This window comes from Otolemur garnettii, unplaced genomic scaffold (assembly GCF_000181295.1).
Source record: "Otolemur garnettii isolate 467f Iridium unplaced genomic scaffold, OtoGar3 scaffold00002, whole genome shotgun sequence".
Taxonomy (NCBI): Eukaryota; Metazoa; Chordata; class Mammalia; order Primates; family Galagidae; genus Otolemur; species Otolemur garnettii.
The window spans coordinates 8,277,522-8,293,615 of NW_003852397.1; the positions used below are offsets into that span (position 1 = coordinate 8,277,522).

General features: G+C 39.2%; 1 protein-coding gene across 2 annotated transcripts in view; it reads left to right on the top strand.

Moving 5' to 3' along the window:
* Window positions 1-15,216, top strand: part of WISP3 (WNT1 inducible signaling pathway protein 3) — an 18,063-nt gene extending 2,847 nt beyond the window's left edge. Inside the window, exons 2-6 of one of the 2 annotated variants that reach the window (XM_003781599.2) lie at window positions 5,198-5,495; window positions 10,073-10,315; window positions 11,952-12,015; window positions 13,695-13,888; window positions 14,884-15,216. In XM_003781599.2, coding sequence (XP_003781647.1) covers window positions 5,198-5,495; window positions 10,073-10,315; window positions 11,952-12,015; window positions 13,695-13,701 — 612 coding nt within the window. In that variant the 3' untranslated portion in view covers window positions 13,702-13,888; window positions 14,884-15,216. The remainder of the gene's footprint in view (window positions 1-5,197; window positions 5,496-10,072; window positions 10,316-11,951; window positions 12,016-13,694; window positions 13,889-14,883) is intronic. The other variant, XM_003781598.2, reaches the window with a different exon arrangement.
* Window positions 15,217-16,094: the final 878 nt, after the last annotated feature.

The following is a 16,094-nucleotide window of genomic DNA, read 5'->3' on the forward strand; positions in this document are numbered from 1 at the left end:
ATATATATATATATATATACATACACACACACATACACACACACACAGAGGGGGCCAAAATGTATATACATTTAAGAAAGGCAAAATCTCTTTTCTTTTTACTACATTAAAGTTGTAATACCTAAAATATACCAATAATGTTTGTTATCTTAAACCTTGTATCTTGTATCTCTTATAATTGCAGAAGACAAATGTGACTTAAGTATTAAAATTTTAATACAGTTTTGTCCTTTCTTAAAATGTGTATACTTTTTTTTGGCAGCCTATGTCTATATGTATGTATATGTGTAAGTGTATGTGTGTATGTATATATGTAAATATATATGTATATGGGTACATATGTGTATACATATATATTTATATATATTTACAATTTCAAAAGGATCATGACAAGAGCATCAGTGGTCCAGGTCATTCCTGCATTTATGAGGAGGGGCGTATCTCCCAGTAGATATGATATCGGCTGGTGGTCTCCTATTCTTCCATTCTTGAGAAAAGGCCTGTCATTGTACCACGTGTTCTTAAACAACAGTTATTCCAGTGTGGAGAGATGTGTAGGAAATAAACAAACACATAAATGTGTTATGCACAGAGCAGCAAGAAAACATTTTGTGCTGAACTTTGCTTTCATGCATTGTTGAAGGACCTGCTAATGCCTGACATTTACTGACCATCTGCTGTGTGCCAAGCACTGCGCTAGACACTCTAGTCATGATCTCAGTTGTTAAAACAACCTTCCCAGGGGAATATTATCAATCCCACTTTACAGAGGAGTATTGAGGCTCAAAGATCAAATGTAGACCACAGAGCTATTCTAAAGCTTGCTATTCTAATGACTCTTGAGATTTTGCTTTTGAAAACAATCACTGTATTTCTGAAGACAGAGAAAACTATAAAATTCTTCACATTTATCCCCATATTTACTATTTCTAAGACTTTTCTTCTTCTATTTTTGAGTGATTTTCCTTTAGACTACAGATCTTTTAGAACCCAGTCTGCTAGCAACAATTTCTCTCAGTTTTTGTTTATGTGGAGATGTCTTTTATTTCACCTTCACTTTTGTTTATTTATTTAATTTTTTTTTTTTTTTTTTTGCAGTATTTGACCAGGGCTAGGTTTGAACCCACCACCTCCAGTATATAGGGCCAGCACCCTACTCCTTGAGTCACAGGTGCCCCCCTCACCTTTACTTTTGAAAGATAGTTTCACTGGATATAGAATTCTAGGTTGGCAGGGTGCTCTGTTTCTTTCAACAGTGTCTTTGGGTGTCACCTTTTTCTCCACTTCTTCCTCCTCCTCCTCCTTTGGATGATAAATCAGATCTCGTTTTTTAATTGTTCTCCTGTATTTAACATCTTCCTTTTCTTAGCCTACTGCCGTAACTTTCTCTTTACCTTTGGATTTCACTAGTGTTACCTTTTGACCTCAGGGATGATCTAGAAATGTTCAAGACTAGAAGGATAAACAGGTATCCACCAGATGGGCAGTTTGGGGAGTGGGAATTTCATTAGGGAGCAAAATGAGAAAAAACAGGGAGAAGAAAACCAACATGGGAGGCCTGGAAGGAGAGCATGCTGAGAGCTAAGGCTGAAGAGGTGCATGAACCAGAGTAGGGGTATTTGGGAATCATGCTTAGAAGATTGGACTGCACAGTGTACATATGAGGGAACCAACCATCCATGGGCTTTAAAGGGAGGAACAATACAACTGAATAGTTCGCAAAGTGATCCCTTTGGCAGCAACATAGTAAAGGCACTTGAGAAATCACTCTTGAGGCAGGAAGGCCAGTCAGGAGCCCGTACTTTAGTACTTTAATACTTTAATAGCAATGAGATGGGAAGAATAGCTAATTCTAGGGAGACGAGGATGGCTGGATAAGCAGGATTAGCCACCCAATGGCCACAGGAGGTGTGGGAGAGGAAGGTGACCTGGATGATTGTCAGCTTCCTGACTCCAAACTCTGGAGGGGCTGTCAGCGATGAAAGATAACGAGTTTGGGACCTGAGTTTTTCCTGTAGGACATTTAGGTCATGATATTCAGTAGTCAGTCAGCTCATGGATCTAGAGCTCAGTAGAGAAGTTCAGGCTAGAACTTTAGTTCTGAAGCTTGCACAGGATGAAAACCGAAGGCAGAGGCGGATGAGATTATTAAGAGCATGGTGTGGAGTGAGAAGAGCAATACTGTAAGGCTGTGACGTGCCGATCGGCCTGAATGTATGGAAGTCAAACGCAGGGTAGCAGGAGCCTGTGGAGGAGGCTGAGAAAGTATGTTAAGAGGTGGAAGGGCCGGGCATAATGAAAGTCAGGGGAAAAGACGTCCGCTGCCTTAGGGAGTGGGGCAAGAGGACTGAAGAGAATGCATAGACAGGAGGCCGGCCGAGAGGCGCCTGAACCTGGCATGTGACTCCCAGTGGCCATGGCTGAACCTGTGCAAAACTGAGAAGTAGGCAAAAAATGTTTTAGTTTAAAAAATTTTTTGACGATTCTAGCCTCACTATTTCTACTCCCTTCTCCGCTTTTGCTCCTTCTCCAGAAGCCTGGCCTGTCAAAATCTCTTCTCACATCGTGCATTCAACATAAATAACAGCCAGAAATGTTGCTTTTTACTGGGGCACACATGCTTTACCAGTGATGAGAAAAAAGATGGAGGGTTTAAGGGTAGGATTTTATACTGACACTTCTCAACACAGACATTTGAATAGGAAAGAAGGTTAGGTCTCTGGTTCATTCTAACAGCTTTCAGGTCCAATGAAATAAACATTGAGAATTAATAACATAAACCATGCTGTGCTAGGTGCCAATGGGACACTCAGAAATGAACTGAGAGCACCTGAGTTTGGGTGGCTTTATGGGGAGTGGAAGAAACAGGCACTTCCTCAGATAATTTCAAAGACTTGTATGAGGCAGGGAGGTTATAGAAAGCTTTTTGGAAAAGGTGATACTTAAACAGAGGCTTGAAGTTAAAACAGATAAAGAAGGAGTGGAGTCTGGGGAAGGATGTTCCAGGGAGGAGGGACAGCATCATCTATGTAGGGGACTGCAGGCAATTTAGTTTTCTGCAAGAAGACAAGGACTGCAAGAGATGGGGAGGCCCTGAGTGCTGTTCTTAGGAGCTCTTGTCTCTCCTGTAAACCAGTGACTTCTGGGCGTGAAGGATGAAGACGAGGACGAGATCCAGAATGGTTTCCAGCTTCCTGGCTCAGGGACCTGAGTGAATGGTGACAGCATTCCCTAAAATGGGAACGGTTAGCTGAGGAGCAGTTTGGTGGGGTGGTGGAGCGGTATCTGCAGGACCTCAAAGCAGATAGATCCAGTAGCAATTAGTGAATGTTTTTGTCACAACAACCTCAAACGCCTGGGCTCAAGTGATCCTCTTCCTTCTACCTCCTGAGTAGCTGGGACTACAGGCATCTGCCACAACACCAGCTAGTTTTTCTATGTTTAGTAGAGATGGGGTCTCACTCTTGCTCATTCTGGTCTTGAACTCCTTATCTCAAGTGATGCACCTGCTTGGCCTCTGATAGTGCTAGGATTACAGACTTGTAATGGGTCATATGATTCCTACTGCTACTGTGAACAATCACCACAAATTTAGCATCTTAAAACAACTTACATTTACTATTCTGGACATCTGAAGTGCAAAAACAGGTCTTAGGGGGCTAAGATAGAGTGTCTGCAGGACCACATTCCTTCTGGAGGGAGAGAACTGGTTCTTTGCATTTCCAGCTTTTAAAGGCCGTCTGCCTCCTAGGATCTTGGCCCCCTTTCAGCCATGGCATTGCTCTGAGCTCTGCTTCTGTCCCCACACCCCCTTCTCCCATATGCTTGCCTCCCCTAGAGGGATTCAGAGTCCTTGTACCTGGATCATCCAGGACACCAGCCTCAAGACCCTTAGCTTCATCACATCTGCAGTATCCTCTTTGTCATGTCTGGTAACATCTTAATAGATTCCAGGGATTAGGACATAGACATCTTTAAGGGAACGATTATTCTGCCTATCACATGGGTTAACTTCATACTGTCGCTATGAAGGTTATATGACATAATCATGTAAAGTACTTGACACATAGGAAGCACCATGGTTTTGTGTTTAATAAATACTTATTGCAGTTGGTAAGACAGACATTAGGCAAAGACCTTGCTCTCAAGAAGCTCACATTCTTGATGGAGGAATCAGAAAAGCAACAGGTAACATATGTAGGTAGTAAGGCAGGTGGTAAGGTCTGTAGGGAAAAGGCTGATCTAAAGAGCTCTTCTATAAAGGATGGCCAAAAAGGGCCTAGCTGAGGAACTTGACAATAAAAGAGTGACCACTGGAGATGTCTAGGGATGGAGCGTGCCAGGAATATTCAGACAATAAGGCCGGTATGGCTGCACTGAAGCGGGCAGGGGTGAGTGGTCATGAGCAAAGGGAGACAGGGTGTGGGGACCAGGTGATCCAGATGCCTCTAAAGAGGTAGTTTGGGTTTTATATTGAAAAGGGCAAGAGTAGCATGAACTGATATATTTTAAAAGGATCATGCTGGATGCTGAGTTGTCAAAGAGGCGAGGAAGGAGAACATTTAGGAGACTACTGCACACATCCAAGTGAAAAACAATGGTGACTTGGATCACGAGAGCAGAGCAGGGTGGGTGTATTTGAAAGGTGTAATCGTTGGGATTTACTGATGGGACTGGATGTTAAATGTGATAGAAAAGAGCCAAGAATTATCTGAGCCCAAGGTATTTCAGAACTACAAAAATTGGCATTTGCTCAAATAGGGAAGAGTACGGAAAAGTAGATGGAGTAGATTATTTGGTTTTGGCTGTGTTAAATTTGCTGTGCCTGTGAAGCACCTCTGTGGAGCTGTTCAGTAAGTAGTCTGAGTCTGAGTTCAGCAGGGAGATATGAACGGGAGATGGCGTGAGGGAGGGGACTTTAGAGGTCTGAGCCAGGGGGCTCCAATGTTTACAGATTAGTAGGATGAGAAGAAACCAGCAAAGGAGACTGAGAAGGAGCAGTCAGTGAGAAAACAGAAATACATGTGATGTCTTGGAAGCCGGGTGAGGAGTAGCTTAAGGAGACAGGGGTCACATCAGAAGCTGAGAGGTTTATGATCATGACACACAACTCAACACACCGTTGGGGGGAACTCTTCTATTCCTATCATACCATATGAGGAACCCCTTCTAACACCACCTTTATTATCAAATGAAGTTTTGCTGCAGGGCACAGGGCACTGGGCTGGTAGATGCGACACCGGAAGGAAGGCCTGGAGGAGCATCGCAAGTGCATCAGCGTCAGCAGTTTTGTCACTGGCCTTGCAAATGTCCTTATCAGAAGCCCAGTTGCCCCCCTGGAGTGAGCTTGGTGAGGGACGGCTGTGGATGCTGTAAAATCTGTGCCAAGCAACCGGGGGACATCTGCAATGAAGCTGACCTCTGTGACCCCCACAAAGGGCTGTACTGTGACTACTCTGCAGACGGGCCGAGGTACGAGACCGGAGTGTGTGCATGTAAGTGTCTTCTTCTGGACCTCTGGGGAAAAAGGCTGAGTCTAGACAGAATGTTTTTTTTGTTTGTTTTTGCATTTTTTAACTTGAGAGTATTTAGCTTACTTTGGTTAAATATGAGGTGGGCTTAGTTTCATGTGCTAGTGGGACTGGCTCCATTGTGTTGGACCCCATGTGAAATGAGCAGATGCTTACACATATTCCAAAACCATTTTCAATTGCATTGAGGTCATCTCGCAGTTTTTCTCAGGGGATTGCTTTTAATGATAGAAAATAGGAGAAATCATGCCTCACGCCTGTAATCCTAATACTCTGGGAGGCTGAGGTGGGAGGATTGCCCTGAGCTAACAGGTTTGAGACCCCATCTCTAAAAATAGCCGGGCGTTGTGGCGGGTGCCTATAGTCCCAGCTGCTTGGGAGGCTGAGACAAGAGAATCGCTTAAGCTCAAGAGTTGGAGGTTGTTGTGAGCTATGACGCTATAGAGCTCTATGGAGGGTGACAAAGTGAGACCCTGTCTCTCTCTCACAAATAAAAGGAAAATAGGAGAAATGATGTAACAGAGTCTGCTTTCTTAAAGTGCCATAAAATGACAGCTTTTATTAATACTGTCAGCAATCTGAATTCAGCCATTTCTGTAAATGAAAAATAATCCTGCTAAATCGAGATACGGAGAAGCTAAGGAATTTGTCCAGTGTCCACACAGCTGGTCAGGAGTAGAGCTGGAATTTGAACGCAGGCGTTGTGGGGGTCTGTCAATCCCTTGCTATCCTGTCTCCTAATTTAATGCCTTGTATCAGCATACATTTCAAATTTTAGAATATAGTTTATAAAGGGAATTTAAAACTAGAAAAAAATAGGCATGTGTATAGTTTTGGGATGTGTAAGGTATTTTGGAACAAGACATCAAAATCAGAAAATATAAGAAATGACAGATATGACTATATAAAAATGAAAACTAGCTTGTCAAAACCAAACCAACCCATGAAAAAAAATTAACCAAATCAAAGAAAAAACAGAAACAACAAAACAAATACAGATAATTAACACTATCGAGTGACAAATTGGAACATACACAAGCAACATATCTGATTAAGTATTAACAGATGAATGGAAAAAGAAAGTTTGCTAGAGGATTGGTGAAATAATTCTTGGAACATCCATGTATTGTGGGAAACTACCATTTAATAAAACAATAATGTAGATTTCCGTGTTACATTAATTAATGAATAAAAATTATAAATGTAAAAAAAATCCTGCTTAAAAATATAAAGATGTATGGCTAATATTCAGACATACTACTTTAACCTCAGCCTTCTCAATTAATGAAGTTACTATGCTTTTTACTGCAATTTGCAAAAAAGATGGCGGAGCCCACCCCAAAGCACAACCTGACCCCCAGATTTATGGTTCTAAATTCTGGAGATGGATTCTAGCCATCTAAACCTACAACACACTGATACTAATTCAGGATGCTACATTATTTACGATAACAATTAAAATTTCTAAGGGAAGAGAAATATTCTCGTCACCTGGATGGTTTAGTCTCTCTGTAGAAAAGTCTAAGTGGGAAGGCCAACTACTATCAGAGGTTTGGGAATGAGCTTGGAATGAAGGAAAGGTAGGCTTTATCTTTGGAGTCAGACTGAATGTGCAGAGCCATGTAAGGCTGATAGCCTGACCATGGTCACCATTATATTGCATTGGTTGAGAATGTGAGATCTGGGTTTGAATCCTGATTGCGCTGCTGAGTAACCTTGATCAAGTTGTTTAATTCTCTGTGCCTCAGTTCCATCATGTGTATGTCCTAGCTTATAGATTTGCTGGGAGGATCAAATGAAATCATGACATAACACCTAAAACACCCATTACAATATCTGGTATGCAGCAGGCTCTCAAAAATGGTTCTTAATGATGGGAACTCTATGGGAAAAACATGACCTTTCCGACTCTGGCATTCAGGATGTCCCTCTCCCAAACTGGGCAGATCACTTCATTAACCTCACAAACACTTCGTAAGCATCCACTGCGACTGCTGTTGCCAGCAACTGGGGCACAATAGGAAGAAGAAAAAAAAAGATATCGGCTCTGCCCTTGCAGAGTTAAATTTATTGTGCCAGAACTCTCTATAAGTAATTTCACACAAAATGTGGTGAGACTTTGTTAACAGAGCACAGCCAGGAGGATGGGGATGGGGGATAATCTATACCCGGGGTCACAAACTATATGGCCTGGGGGCCAAATTTGGCCCTCAACCTGTTTCTGTAAATAGTGCTTTACTTAGAAGGTGGCCTGTGCATTTACAAGGGGTCTCTTCCTTCGCAGTGGCAGGGTCGGTTTTCACAGAGGCTCCATGGCCTGCAAAAGTGAAGATATTTATTATCTGGACCTTTACGAAAAATTTACTGATCCCTCATCTAGAATAACTTTAAAAGACCTTTCTGGTCTGAGGACCCCTTTCTAATCTTAGAAATTAATGAGGACCCAAGAGCTTTTACATGGGTTTTATCTACTGGATATTTAATAATGAATTAGAAATTTAAAAATATTCACTAATTCACCTAAAAATGAAAAACCCATTGGCGATTAAGGGGGGGAATTTTTTTTAATGAAAAAACTTATTTTCCAAACCAAAACAACGGAGTGAAAAGAGTGGCGTTGTTTTACATTTTGACAAATCTCTAGATTGACATGTCTGCTTTTGCTTTCAATGTGTAGTTATGTTTTTCTAGTTGAAACATATGAAAAAAATCTAGCTTCACACAGATATATAATTGAAAAGAGAATATTTTCACAGGATTTTCAGATAATTATGCATATACTATTTTGTGATATTATATTAAAACTTGACAAGTGGGAGTTTCTTAAAAATTATCTGCATCATGAAATCTGAAACCACATCAATCAACTGAACTCTGTGGCATTAGAAGACACTGGCTTATCCAAGACCCACTTGAAATGAGTCTTTCACGTATGCATAATTCTGTCATTCTATGCATTATTTGGAAAATATCAGTTCACTGTTCACTATGTTCTGTAGATGTTCAAAATGCTGATACACTTACTTATGTGATATTTTAAAAAAATCACATGAATTAATACCACTCTCATCATCAAAGTCTACATATTGTGTAGCTGGAAAGCTCTCAGTGGTAGATACAAGTTTTCTAAAATTCTAAGTTTTGCTCAAAAGCTTGAATTCCATCATTGGCAACAAATACCATCAGTTGTTTTTTTTTTTTTTTTTTGAAGCAACAGACTTACGTTGTTTGTTTTCAAGAAAATGTTCCCCAGCTACTCAAGTTTGAATAACCATTGATTGTCATCAGTCATTTCTTCAAGTAAAATTCCCACCAAAAAGTGGCTAGTTCAGCTCACATCTTGAACAATGGCATAATTCTTTTAAGTTTCCTAAAGACAGCTATTATGCTTTGGTATGTAGACTGTTCTATATATACTTCCTGTTTGTCACACAAGATATTAAAAAGACATACTCAATACTTACAATTTAATAAAATTAGTAATTTTTACATCATCAAGGATATTTATTGGCAAAACTGGCCTTTCTTTTTTTTCTTTTTTTTGGGGGGGGGTGGTTTGGCCGGGGCTGGGTTTGAACCCACCTCCTCCGGCATATGGGGCTGGCACCCTACTCCTTTGAGCCACAGGCACTGCCCCTCCTTTATTTTTTTTGGTAGGTTTTTCTTTTTGGCTGGAGCTGGGTTTGAACCCACCACCTCCAGCATATGGGGGCGGTGCCCTTTGAGTCACAGACACCACTCTTTTTTTTTTTTTTAAGTATAAGACAAAGAAAAATACAATGACTACAGTTTGATTCATGCTAAGGCAACAGCAGTTTTAGCCACCATTAACTTTTTAGCATCAGTGCGAGTATCAACACAGTAAAAATGGCCAGCCACATTAGGGTTCTGAACAGGTTTGACCTTGAACTCCTGAAGGCGTCTCAGGTACTGCCAAGGGTTGGTGGACCATACTTGGAGAAAGGCTGATTCTGAAGGTGAGGAATATCCTTCAGGGGAAGTGAACGTCTCCTTTAATTCTCTTAACAAAAAAATCAGTTACCTTGCCGAACTGTAGTCAAATTATGGTTTCTTTAGATACTCACTTTTCCTGTCTTCCTAAGAATATACTTTAGCCCAGTGGTTCTCAACCTGTGGGTTGCAACCCACAGGCACTGGATTAAAGGGCCATGGCATTAGGAAGGTTGAGAACCAATGCTTTAGCCTATTATTGGATGTCTGGGAAAAATTGGCTTGTCAGGCATCAACTCATCTCTCAGATTTACAGTCCTCTACTGCTATACTTAGGGTGATTTTTAAAATTAACTTTACTTCAGAACCGTGCTTTTAATACTGGAAGTGCTCATTTGGGGTGTATGGCCTACAGTTAATGAAAATACCTCATTTTAATCTTTATGCAGATGTTTTGTGAAGGAGGTTCCTAATGAAGTTGAGCTTCTTCTCACAAAGGATAGCTATTTCTAAGGCTTATACTATACTTGGAGGTCTAGACTATTACAGGTCATGGCTTCTTTGGTGATTTTGCTCTTTTCGCTTTTCAGACCTTATCGCGGTTGGATGTGAGTTCAACAGGGTGCATTATCATAATGGCCAAGTGTTTCAGCCCAGTCCCCTGTTCAGCTGCCTCTGTGTGAGTGGGGCCATTGGCTGCACGCCTCTGTTCATCCCGAAGCTGGCTGGCCGTCGCTGCTCTGCAGCTAAAGGGGGAAAGACGTCTGATCAATCAAACTGTGGCCCGGAACGGCTACCAGGGCAGCTTTCGACAAGCCACAAAACAATGCCAGGTGCTCATAAGCAGCGCTAGTTTTCATGTTTGACTTTGGTGGTTTGCTTCATGTTCCTTGTACGTGTCATAGGTACTCGGTAAGGACTTATTAATTGGTAGTCAGAAAGAAACTTAGTTTGAGGGTACCATCTTACTTAGTATTTGCCTCAGGCAGGTGTAAGTATCGGATAAGAAAACTTTATAATGGTTTAGATTTTTCTGGTAAAATATTTTTAAAAGATTTACTAGGTAAGAAAACAGTTCTAAATCTTATACCTCTCCTTCTTCCCAACCCCTTCTCAGAGACATTGACCAAATATTGTTCATGTGTACCCTGGAGAGACTTTTATTTGTATTATTCAGTTACTGGCAAGAAGCTTGACTATTCAGTTCTTAAACTTTTCAAAGGCAACTTTTCTGTATCATACAAGCAGAAATGGAAGCCACCTGATAAAAATATTTGAGGACCAACATAGGCTTTGAACTTGTAAATATTATTTCTGCAAATAGACAACTGATATGAAGTCCTCTCACTCTGAAATTGTTACTCATCTCCTGTCTGTAAACACACACACACTATGTATTTAGTAAGAAAAATGAAATGTGATTACTGATCTTGAGCACTGGCCATTAGCAACTAGCTTAAATATACTCATAAATCTTATATTCTTGTCTACTTTGATTTAGCAACTTATTTAAGCACCAGGGTATTTTGGAGACAGGAGTTTCAAAAATGCCAGCAAGTTTAGCGCAGAAGAAGAAGGTTGACAAGGGGTGGTATTGCTGTCTGGTTCTTGTTCATATTTCTGTGTTCTCATCAAGAAATCAAGAATGCCTTTTTATTGATTAAGAACTTACTGAAAGATGCCATGGAAATACCGAATATTTGTATATATTAAAAACTCTTAAGTTCACTTTTGTTATGTGGATGTTTAATAAAAGCAACTATAGAAAGATGAGTTTTATATTAAAAAACTAGGAAAGAAACACCCTCAGGGACCGATTCAGCTACTAATGCTTTAGAACTTCTAAAATTATAAGCCAAATTGTTCTTTTTTCGAAACGTACCAAACAGTTGGCTTTCTGCATTGGATCCTACTGACTCCATGAGGTTCTTCTTAGAACCCATGTGTGAACCAATTTTTCACAAGAAAAGCTCTTTGGATCAAGTTTAGGTTGGTCTTGTTTGTGTAGTTAGAGCAGTTCCAGTAGAGTCACTTGAAGCCTGGTCAGGGAAGGCCTTAAATGATCAGTCTTGAGCAGTTAGCACTTTGCTACAAAAAATCGGAAAATCTCTTAAGTGCTCTCCAGTATTTGAGATTTAGGCCTAGATATGTTTCAGAGAAAGTATATATTTCATCTAACATCTCTGCTTAACCGTGCAACTGTATTGATGAGCTACACAGGAATTTGGCTATAAAATTAACCATGATAACAAAACACACACACTTTAAAAGATATTTGTGATAATAACGTAGTCCATGGTTGGAATGTCCTCATGCTTTTTTAATGCTCACTAAACACTAAACTTTTTCCTTTAAAAATATCTTCTAGTTTTCTTGCTTTTAAATGAACATTCAATTCCAGAAATACAGCTGTTTAACAAGTGGCATTACTGGTGATGCGGAAATCTAACTTACCTTCATTTATTGCAGACGTGTGCCAGGCTTCTAATCTGTTTCCTGCATTGAGGGCTCTAAACTGTACTCTTCTTTCCAGGTATCTTCATGTTTCTGCTTCTTTTAACTTCTTTCTTTTTTTTTTTTTTTGACCAGAAAATGAAGAGGAGATTTAATTCTAAGACAAAGCACAGGCAAATTTAATAAGTGAGAAATTCCATAAGTAAGAGAGGGAGAAGAAATTACTATGATATTTGGTTCCTTTTTAAGTAGCCAGAATTTTTCTATGCAGACTCAAGTCATCACCTTATGTCTAAAGCATCCATTTACAAAAGTACATTAACCTTAAGGAAATGCCTTGAGACAATAGATTGCTATGTAGTTATATAAAATGGACCAAGGGCCTGATTCCTTCATAAGAAGCCCCCAGTGAATTTACATGGAGATGGAAAACACTTATACTCCCTTGTAATCTTATTATTTCCCCCCTGCTCCTTGTGTTTCTCCAAAGCAGCAGACAATGGTGGGGCTCTATCTGTCCACCCACTTAGCTACCTATCTAAAGACCCATTCATCCATTTATTCCCTGGGAGAGTACCTTAGGCTGATAACATAGGGAATGTGGGCTGGACAAGGTGGTTCACATCTGTAATCCTAGCACTCTGGGAGATGGGTGGATTGCTTGAGCTCACAAATTCAAGACCATCCTGAGCAAAAAGCAAGACACCTGTCTCTACTAAAAATAGAGAAACTGAGGCAAGAGGATTGCTTGAGCCCAAGAGCTGGAGGTTGCTGTGACCTATGATGCCACAACACTTAACCCAGGGTGACAGCTTGAGACTCTATCTCAAAAAAACAAACAACAAAAAACATAGGGAATGTGAAAATTAAGCTAAATAACACATTTGCAATGACTTAGCATATAATGATTATTTAGTTCAGTGTAACATTATTCAAATTTATTAGAGAATTTTTTAAGGGACTAGGTTAAACCACAAGGAGGAAAACTGGTCTCATTGATAGCATAATTCTTTTTTTTTTTTTTTTTTTGAGACAGAGCCTCAAGCTGTCCCCCTGGGTAGAGTGCTGTAGCATCACAGCTCACAGCAACCTCCAACTCCTGGGCTCAAGTGAGTCTCCTGCCTCAGTCTCCCAAGTAGCTGGGACCACAGGCGCCCGCCACAACGCCCGGCTATTTTTTGGTTGCAGGCGTCATTGTTGTTTGGTGAGCCAGGGCTGGATTCGAACCCACCACCTTAGGTGTATGTGGCTGGCACCTTGGCCACCTGAGCCACAGGCACTGAGCCAGATAGCATAATTCTTGAATATTTTTGTATTTTAGATTTTAACATAGGATGGATTTTAACAATAAGATCCCACTATTCTGGTCAATAGCCCAAATTCCCTAATCCTACTAATGTTTATCTTAGTATGTGCTGGAAATGAGGCAAGAACCAGGGAAAAGACAAATATCAATCAGGACACAGCTTAGGTTTAGTATTCAGAAGAAAAGCTAAGCAGAAAGATACAAATGGGTAAATCAACTCAGTTTTTCAAAGATATTTTTATTCCTCCTAAGAAATTGAACTGTAAGACTTGGTTATTTGGGGAGTGGGAAAAGGGACACAGAATGATAAGTTAGACCATAAACTTTTATTCTGAGACACAGTATACAAAAACAAAAACTCAGATCTCTTTATTAGCCTAAAAATATTTTAACATGCTCTATCTATACAAATACTATATATGTATACACATGTACTTTCCCCTTTATTTTAGCTTATAGAAATCTTCCACTTATTTGGAAAAGAAAATGTCTTGTGCAAGCAACAAAGTGGACTCCTTGTTCTAGAACATGTGGGATGGGAATATCTGATAGGGTAACAAATGAAAACAGCAACTGTGAAATGAGAAAAGAGAAAAGACTGTGTTATATTCAGCCTTGCAACAGGAATATTTCAAAGATAGTAAAGGTAAGGTTTAGATTGAACTTACGATTCAATATTAAGAGATTCCTTAGAAATATGTTTGTGTTTTGGGGAGAGGGATGGTATTTGGTTCTTAGAAAAATAAATCAACCTCACTGTAAGAACTCAAACTATCTCAGAGGAAATCAGATATTAATCTAACTGCCCTTTGTGGGGAAAATTTTACCAGAGGTAATGTTACTCTTTTGAATCCAGACACTGTATGCTTAACAAGGTAAGTCTTGATCAGCCTGACTTCTTGTGGTAGCCCTCCATGTGTACTGTGTTAAGCTTACATCATTTTAAGATTGTAATTTTTTTCTATATTAGTTGTATACGGTGAAATCAAAGCAATGAATATTTTGGTTGCTATACAATAATTACGAAAGTAGGTATTATGAACATCAGAGCCGCTCTGATCTTGGTTATTTATCAGTGACTTGAAAGGAGGCCACACCATTTACAAAATGTTCTGTGCTTAGATAGTAAACTTGCTAAGGGACTATGGCAAAATACTTACTCCTAGGCAACTTGGCATAATGATAGCTGGTCCTATTTCTTAGAGTAGGCAAGACATCTGTCTCAGAGTAATTTTTTTGACATGCTACAAAATCCTTTTCATTCCTAAATTATTCCCTACATTAGCAAATTGACAGCTCAATTTCAAAGGGGCTTAAGATATTTATCCATCTACCCTTCCACCGAAGTGTCTGTACTATGTTAGGGAATTTTCTAAGTTTCAGGTAAATAAGCATTTAATAACACGTGGCCCCTGATATTAAAGAGAACAGAAATCTAGGATAGCAAAACCCACTGAGGAGTTGATCCTATGAAGGACAGACCTCTGGTGAGAGGGGAACTGAAAGGCAGAGAAGACAGGGTGCTGGCAGTTAACTACATAGCACTGTGGAAATAATCACATCTGTATGTATGTTCAATAAAATGTTCTCAATATTATCAACTTTCTAAACTCTTATAATCCAATTTATGTATCTTTTCAGATCCCCAAAGGAAAAACATGCCAACCCACCTTCCAGCTCTCCAGAGCTGAAAAGTTTGTCTTTTCTGGATGTTCAAGTACTCAGAGTTATAAACCCACTTTTTGTGGAATATGCTTGGATAAGAGATGCTGTATCCCGAATAAGTCTAAAATGATTACCATTCAATTTGATTGCCCAAATGATGGGTCATTTAAATGGAAGATGCTGTGGATTGTATCTTGTGTATGTCAAAGAAACTGCAGAGAACCTGGAGATATGTTTTCTGAACTTAAGATTCTATAAAGCCAAGCACATGGGGGGAAAGTCAATCATGTCACATAATCAAAAAATTAGAGTGGTTATAAAAGGGTAGCAAATCTACTTTACTGGTTTTACAACAGTAAGAATGCCCAGCTATTCTCACATCAGTGTATTTAAGGCTTTAGAAGCTTTTAAAAAAAGGTTCTCCTAAAAATATATATAAAATTTGAAAAACTGGAACTCTGATTTCTAAAATATACTATAGGGTATATAGTAGTTATATAGTATATAAAGTACAGTATATTTTAGAAATCAGAGTACAAGACATTTGGTCCCATCTGAGTAATCAGATCAGAGTACACACATGTAGTGCCATCTGAGCAGTCCATATTATTCAGGACTTTTGCAATTGCACACGAATTTAATGGCGACCCTATATAATGAAAAATTATACACTCTACAAGTAAATATTTTACAAAATAATTTGGAATGCTTTATTGAAGATGTATAAAAAAGCATATGAAATTTTTAAAATTTGATCCCTACTTGAGAATGTGGCCTAGACTCTCATCAGTTGATAATCATTATAGGGCAATTAATTTTTCTATAATTCTGGATTAATTCTTGAATGGAAGATTATACTACAATTTTCATTACCCTATCCTAATTATCAGTTATGGTTTCTTTTAGAAAAGAGAAAACAGAACTTCTCTGGTGACTATTAATAATTGTGATCCAATTAAATACTGTAGAAAGTTAAAAAAATTCCAAGATAAAAACCAATAACAGTATTATTGCTTTGCAAAGGAAAGAAACTTATGGTTTCTTATATATAAATTATGATTTAAAATATTAAGACTAAAACCGAAGATTACAATAATTGGAGCAATTTCACTAGACAAGTATAGCCATTTATTGTAAAATTTGGAAGATGGTATCAAGCTGATTAATGTTCTGTTCACTTGTATAAA